The following is an 8,017-nucleotide window of genomic DNA, read 5'->3' on the forward strand; positions in this document are numbered from 1 at the left end:
AAGGTGTTTACAGCGGCCTTTTATTTGAAGAGGTCTTTTAATCGAAGCTATCTTTTTTTTCTAGAACATTGTCGAAAATTCGATGGGGGCTTGTAATAGTAGAAGGTCTTCTATTCGAAAAAATCCGTTAGTTTTAGTGTAAAAACGTTAGGTTGGTGACCTTAGCTTAGCTTCCTCTAAGCAATGAGCTACGACAGCCACGCTGCATTTGGTAGCACTTGTAGTCAATCTACGTCTGAGTCGTTACGACAGATCCTCTGTGAGGGAGTAGTATTTTCTAATTGACCCAGGGCATGCAAGACGGACTCAATAAGCTTGATGCCCTTCTTGGCCCTGAGGGCTTGCACATCTCGCTTCACAAGGACCTGACGTTATCAGCGCGCGCCTAGAGGCGTTTTCAAGCTTTGAAAATGCTCTGGTAGAGCACCTACAGCAGAAGTTGTCAGCGTCGACTGCGTCCATTACGCCACCATCGATGACGGATAACTCCTCCCGACCCAGGCCACTTATAGTGAGCGTTAAAACCTTTGAGAGTAAGGATTGAGAAGATCTCATGCTCTGGGTGAGAGAGGTCGAGATGGCTATGGTATCCGCCATGCTCCAGAACGAGTAACAGCGCGTGGCGCTAGCTATTTCCAAGCTTGGTGGTCGAGCGCGAGAATGGGCACTGACGTGCGGCCGTTCGGTCGAAGCGGCGCTTTCCTCTTGGACGGAGCTGAATCTGCAGCTTTACGAGTGTTCTTGCCGCCTAACAAGGCATATCGCGTGCCATCGCGTTTTCTTGCCGCCTGATAGGGCAAAAAACTTTTTAAGGATTTGGTGAGCTTTCTCCAAATGTTGTATACTCTCATTGTCGGTATGGCAGCAGATCCTCCCCCCGTGGGGTTATAATGACCATGTTTATGTAGGGATTCCGCACTGGCGTGGTTAGAATGGAGGTCTTCCATGTGCATCCGTTGTCATTTGAAGAAGCGGTGATTGTGGTACTAATTGCCAAATTCAACTTTAAGTCAGCACGACTTGCTTGGAGTGCACAGCCTCATTGCTCGTCGAGCGGGCATGGGCCAATGGATCTCAGCTATGCTGAGAACGAGAAGGCAGAGTTCCGAGCTGCTATCGAAGAAAGTCAGCTGTATGCTGAGGCGCTGAATGCCCAGGTAAGTGACACCGTCACTGTTTGCTTAGTGACGGGAACTTCTGTCACTGTACCGAGGGTCCCTGTGGACCTCGGCGTCAAATTCTTTACTTCGATAGCGTAGAACGCTGCTTAGCCTTAGACTTGGATTCAAGGTATGCCCTCATTCTTGGTATGGGATGGTAGGAACACCATGAACTATGGCTGAGCCATGGATCGAATGGAGGTCGAAGACCTTGGGCGCTGGTGGAGCTTTGGTGAGTCATGAACCATCTCTGCTAGGAATCAGAAGCGCTATCGGTGCGGGCGTTGGACCGGAACGGTCAATGTCCTGGATATCGGACTATCAGAGTTGTCGAACACCAAAGATGTATTGGACAGAAGTCTCGAGCGTGGCTCGCGGGCTGATCGTGGAGTGGCACGTAGCCCACTGATCGCTGCTCAAGTATCAAAGCAGTTGCTGCTTGCTAAAAGTAACATGGTCGGTCAAGGGCAGAGGCATCGAGGACGAGGCCCCAGTGATGCGCATGGAGTGGCATGTAATCTATTGAGCACTGCCCGAGTTTCAAAGCGGTTGCTGCATATCAAGAGTGGCATGGTCGGACGAGGTCCAAGGTATCCTGGACAAGGCTCTTCTGATGCGCGTGGAGTGGCACGTTATCCGCTGGACGAAGACTGCGAAACCAGCAGCTATTGATTAAATGTTGTTAATAACATTAAGGCTCCAGTGAAGCAGAGAGTGAAGACACTGGACGACTCTAAATGCGTGTAGCCACTGGTTACGACGAGACATAAAACCTCTGTGGAGAGTTTCCGGCGACGCATTCACAAGACGCTGGGCGTAGCCGAAGTGGCCATTATACGAACGGGGGAGGAGATCAACGCGTCGTCGCTTCTGGGTGAAGCTGTCCTGGGGGACACCAAGAGGAAGCTGAATGCACGAAGCGGATTGTCGAATCTAATGAATCCCTCGGATCCGTGCAATCATTTGGTGAAGGAATTTTAAGACTCGTCTCCAAAGACTCACCGTCGGTCCTACTTCCGGGCGGAGGTGTGTGTCATGAGATAGACCTGATTGCGGGAAACAAATACTGCGTAACACGCTAATGGCCCCTGCCCAAGGAGCAGCGTGACGTCCTTGACGTCTTCCGTGCAAATCACGACGCAGGAATGGTGCGTGAGAGCAAGTCTCCTCATTCGTCACCCACGTTTTGTGTTTGAAAGCCGAACGGCAAGTGGCGTATAGTATATGCTTACAATAAGCTCAACGCCGCCACCATTCCGGCACAGACGCCGATTTCTAGAAAGGATGTTCAACAACATGGTGGAATGTACGAAGTACAGTGCACTCGACTTGGTAGTTGGGTTTTACCAATTGCTCATAAAAGCGAGTTTTATGCAGCTGACAGCGGTTAGCACTCCGGAGCAGCATGCTCTGATGTGGGCTGGAGGGGGGCTGTCAAATGCACCGGCAACATTTGATTGCCTTGGGACGCAGTTGTTCAAGCTCCACCGGGCGTATGCACAGACATACTTCGACGACATCTTTATCCACAGTCGTGCGGGGCACGGGAGGACGAATGTAGAGAGCCACATCGTCCTCGTCCATTGAGAGCGGTGCTCGAATGTATGCGCATGAATAAGCTTACAGACAAGTGCACCTTCGGCTCTGAAGAAATACCCTTTAGGGTACCTCATTGGGAAGCGTGGCCTTTGAGCGGATCCCGTTAAGGTTAAGGTCTTGTGGACCGGCCGGTTTCAAAACTTTAAAAAACTTGCGCAAGGGGCTTAGCCTCGCCAGCTACTATCACAAGTATAGCGAGAATTTTGCGCACTGCTGCAAGCAGACGCCGAGGAGCGAGATTGGGTGATCGCGTTCCAATCTTGGCAGCTTAAGGCAGTGGAGAAGATCCACTCGATCTACGACAAGGAATTACTTGCGATGAAGCATGCACTTGTCAAGTTCAGGGTCCACCTGCTCGGCTCAAAGCCGTTTCTGATCTACATAGATATGCGTCACTACGCACTGCGACTCAGTCGCCTCATCTCTTGCAGAGGATGACCAGTTGCTCTCATTCATTGCAAAATATACTTCGAGGTAAAGTATAGGATAGGAAAACATAGTACTTTGGCTGATGCGTTGTCACGCAGACCGGATTATGAGCTTGCTCATGTCACGACAGTGACGTCGTCAGTGACGGATTTGATTCGCACCGCATACGCGGGTCATAGTATGTATGTAGCGCTACTACAGGTGCTTGGAGCAACGAGTCCAGAAACTTGGACAAGAATTTTTTGACGCTATTGCGCGCACGGTTCCATGGATATTCATTGAGTAACGAGTTGCTGTATTGTATCACAGATTCGATGGATACGCCGAAATGTGGTACTCATGATAAGGATTTGAATTATCGTATCCGCTATGAGGCCCACCACTCAGTAGTCATCTCAGTCGTGAGAAGGCGTACAGCTCTGTGAGTTGCCACTACTGGTGACCAAGGCTATACAAACGGACGAGCGTATATGTGCGCGCGTGAAAGACATGTCAAAGGGAGAAGCCCTCTCCGAATGCGGCGGCGCCGCTTGCAAGTTACTTGTATCCACTGGGTGCTGGCAGTTCATGAGTATAGACATTTGGTTTTTTGCCTGCCGAAGGACTCGGAGGACAACACGGGTTGCGTGGTAATTGTGGACCGTTTGAGCAAGATGGCTCATCTTGCGGCAGTACCGGACACCATCGACGGTGTGGATACAACGACGCTGTTTGTAGATCGTGTCCTTCGATAGCATGAACTCCTGGAGTCAGTTGTCTCTGTCAAAAACCACGCTTCATTGGAAAGTCAGTTTTGGTCGACTGGGTGTTGGGCACCAAATTGACTATATCAACTGCGGACCATCCGCAGCTTGATGGTCAAACTGGGCGCAAGAATAGTGTCGCTGAAAACGTCCTTTGCTGCGTCTGCGCTGAGACACCGAGGCGCTGGAGCGTCATGCTGCCACTTGTGAAGTTTGCTACGAGCAATGCAGTGCATGCGTCAGCCGGCTTTACTTAAATCTACCTTAATGGTCTCGTTCATTCTCGCATCCCGCTGACGCCGCCATCCTATGGCTCAGGGTATGGTGGGGGAGGAATAGCCCAGCTGCTGGCTGATGTCAGCCCCCTCAGTGTGCGTAACGAAGTCGAAGACTTCCTGCCTACCAGACTGAGCGTCTCACGACACGTTCGCGAGGCGATGGTTGAAAGCCAAGACACGCAGAATGAATATGCAGTCGAAAAAGCAGAAGAAATATTGAAAGATTGAGGTCGACGACTCAGTTTTATCAAATGCAAGAAACCTTCCAGCACATGCAGTTTCTGCTGTCTGTAAGACGAAGCGCAGCTTACGGTATTCCAGTATCATATGCAGTGGCGGTGATACGAATTTGTGGGTGTTTGAGGTGCTACTTTGGCAAGACTGCCCAGAAGTCGTGTACGCTTATGATCGGAGAGGTCATGACATGTACCCGCGTCATCGTACACCCCGCACTTCTCAGCAAAAGCCGGGGAAGCCGAAAGTCCACGAGCTGAGCTCAAGTTATAGCCCTGAGCTCTGAGGTCGCAGAATCCCCGTGTGAGAGCCCGCAGGAGCGTGATGAATTGTTCTATAGGTTACAGGGCGATGATACGTAGGAGGTCGGCATTGAGCCTTGGATTTGGCAAACCCGAACCGAAGATGGCGTTCTATGCGCACGCCCCACCTCCCTGTGACTCCGCTGTTAGTTGGAAAGCTAGGAAAGCTATTGCTCAAACAGCTCTTAGTCACCTGCAGCGGTTTCAGCAGGGGTGAGCACACGGGAATTTTCCGCATCGCGGGTACAAGAGCGCTTTCTCTTTGAGCGAGAAGTCGAGCGCGGTACCTATCCATTGAGATGTCTTGAGGTACCAAGAAGCGAGCTAAGAGAGTTTTTCAGTTGTCAAGCTCAGCTTGTACTGTGATCGTGGGCCCAACTACGTATGCGCCTAACGATCGAATGATCGCGTCTTTCGCTTCAGTAGCGGGGTCCGCTGAGCGGAGGCCGTATTTCACCCGAAGATCTAGGACCGACCGTAGATACGAGTGCATAAGAGCCACCCTGTATGTAGCCGCCAACTGCTGCTCATTTGCCTCGTCGAGGCGATTGGTAATGATTCCACTCCCCCCTCCCGGAAGTCGAGTTGTCGGAAGACGGACTAGTGTCCGCAAGGTTCGAGCAGGGCTCACCCGCGCCCTCCTCTTCTTTCCATAATGGATAAAAGTATCCGACTAGTAGTCGACTTCCTCAAATTCTCTACGAGGAAATCCGTCGCTCGTGGCCGGCGTGGTGTGTGGCGCCAGGTTGCCGAGGGCTTGGATATGTTTCCCGTGAAGCCGCGGACGTGCTGTCCAAAGTGGCACCCCGTGCAGGGGACGAAGAAGGACTCAGCCCGCGGGCGCTCTCGGAGTCAGCGAGGCTGAATATTTTTCGTGTCACATACAAAGGTCTTACTGAGCAGAGATGCATACTTCAGGTCCTGAAGACTTAAACGTGCGTGAGACACGCAAGCTTCGTACGAGGCAACAATTAAATGTGATTGCGCGTATTCACAATTCTGATGGGGGAGAGTGTAATGAGGTTACACGTATACTGATATATAGGAATGGGTCACACAAGATGGTGTGACCACATAATGGTGTAGCTATATCTCACCAAGAAGCCGCTACGTGGCGGTACTGCCAATAGTTATGCATCTCAATTCGGTTGTGCTATCTAAACCCTGAGCGGAAGAGTATACTAGCCTTGGGTTGAGGTTGTGGATACTCTTGGAGTAAGCGGATTGTGACCGCTACACTCGTACTGGATCTAGTATAGAACATAAGATCGGTGACCTAAGCTTAGTTTTTTAAGCAAAGAGCTACGGCAGCAGCCCCGCATCTTATTTTCCCACATTTGGTGTCTTACTAAGATGTCTTACTAAATCCAATTCCCAGTGTCTCTTTTTCGAACAAAGGCTTGCATACGACAACTGTTCTGAACAACCGCAGCTTCAACCTGGTCTCGTACTTTGGGTCACATACAATAAAATCTTAAGCTTTGTGGCTATGGTGCACGATACCCTTACGTTTGACCTATTACAATACATCTTTTCCTACATCATAAATAAAAAATTACTGGTTAGCCTAAAAGACTAGAAAACCCAGAATTTATAACATGCATGTTTAACATCATAATACTGAGCATCTTCGATCTACGATCATACCCAAAAGCCATCTCGCCTTGATCTGCATGATGTGCACCCGATCGTCAGTGAAAAAAATTCCCCTAAACGCTCTACCTTGCTGTAATTGAGTATAAGATTTCTCGATCGACTAAACAATGCTTTGTGTGTAAGAATATGGACCCTCCTTACCATAAGCATGCATCACTTAGCCCAAAATATCCGGATATGTCGCAAATGTGCACGTTTGTTCAAGTATAATTACGTGGCTATTCAAAGATCGTCTGCTTTGTTCAGTGAGTGTGGTAGCAGGAAATTTTTTGGTCGATTCCGAAATCGGCGAGTCCAGCGGTTTCACCGGCTCCGTCCTAAAACTCTAACCAGACCGTCAGTATATATCAATGTTTGGAACAGCGGCAATATTTAGCTGCCATTTGACAAAAATGTCGACTTTGATACGGCTGTACTCGCCTCTTTCACCACTACCAAGAGAATGTTAAAGAAAAAGAGGGTCAGTAGCCGTTAAAAAGCCTACGGTATTTTTTCTAAGTCTAGCCGTTACAAACTCTCCGCCTCCCCATTCATAACCCACGCACGCGCGACCAGCACAGGTTTCGACTGCCAAAGTAACGCAGCTGTGACAATGACCGATACAATGTGATGATTGCATTTCACATTGTCGTTTATATCATCCCTGCCCACTTTTCGCCCCTTTTTTATTTCTGTAAAATTATTAATTTTGTTAAGTTCGTACTATTTTTCCAAAAGAATGCGTTGACTATCATTTTCTTAAAATTTCAATCTAACGCTAAATTTTCAGAGCTGCACAATATCGTGGTGGCAAACATGCTTGCCATTGTATAAAATATTGGCCAGGCCGAACGGGCTGTGAGAAACGTTTTCTAAAGCGTGTCAGGTTTTAATTTCCTAGATCGATGAATAACCTACCTGATATGACATATTCTAGTCAGCAATGTTCTCATTATTATTAATGCAGCTCTGATTAACATAAAGTGCATCGGTTAACGCTGTAGGGAAGCTACAGCGCCATAATGTAGTTTCCTTTGGCCGAACGTTTCATGGATGAAAAGAAGGCCAATGCTGCTTGGTGCGTATAATCATCGCCACAACGTGCTAAACCGGCACTTTGCACAATGTCAGCCTAAGCTAATAGATTTGGCGTTGGCAAAGGCTAAGAGTTTAGGCTTGAGTCAGAAGCAGAGACGAACGCTGTCAGTGTAGCAAAGTCTAGTTTGCTCTAGAATTCTTTCATTACAGGCTAACGCTGAATGCATGCGTATTCCACATTTCATAATAGGACTGTATCTTGTCTTTGATTTGCGGTCAGCGGCTGACGTGTACCACGGAATTCTGCATTAATTAGTTATGCATCTTTGTAAATACCAATTTGTCTGAATATACACAGTTTATACAAAAATGCAACGCGATTGTACAATAGTACAATCCTATATTTGGTACTAGAGATGTGAACTGCACGGGGGACTTCTCAATTTGCCGGCTACTACGCAAGTCAAATCCCTAGAAGTACTCCCCAACCCCCAGCCCTCCACTCCGGTTGCTACTCCCCTTTCTGAAGATGAAATATCCGGCTGCTTCCGCCTCCGCATCCCAGGCCGACCAGCCCCCTCGCGCTGTGATTGGCTTGA

At 48.8% G+C, this 8,017-nt stretch overlaps 1 protein-coding gene across 1 annotated transcript; it reads right to left on the reverse strand.

The window, feature by feature from the left end:
• Positions 1 to 7,389: 7,389 nt before the first annotated feature.
• Positions 7,390 to 7,663, reverse strand: PHALS_01648 (uncharacterized protein; the record flags this gene model as incomplete). The annotated part of the gene is made up of 2 exons (XM_024716078.1): positions 7,390 to 7,512; positions 7,580 to 7,663. The coding sequence occupies 2 exons, from the start codon at positions 7,661 to 7,663 to the stop codon at positions 7,390 to 7,392; spliced, it is 207 nt and encodes a 68-aa protein (XP_024581713.1).
• Between the last annotated feature and the right edge of the window lie 354 nt (positions 7,664 to 8,017).

Source organism: Plasmopara halstedii, assembly GCF_900000015.1.
Source record: "Plasmopara halstedii genome assembly, contig: Scaffold_1583, whole genome shotgun sequence".
Lineage (NCBI taxonomy): Eukaryota > Oomycota > Peronosporomycetes > Peronosporales > Peronosporaceae > Plasmopara > Plasmopara halstedii.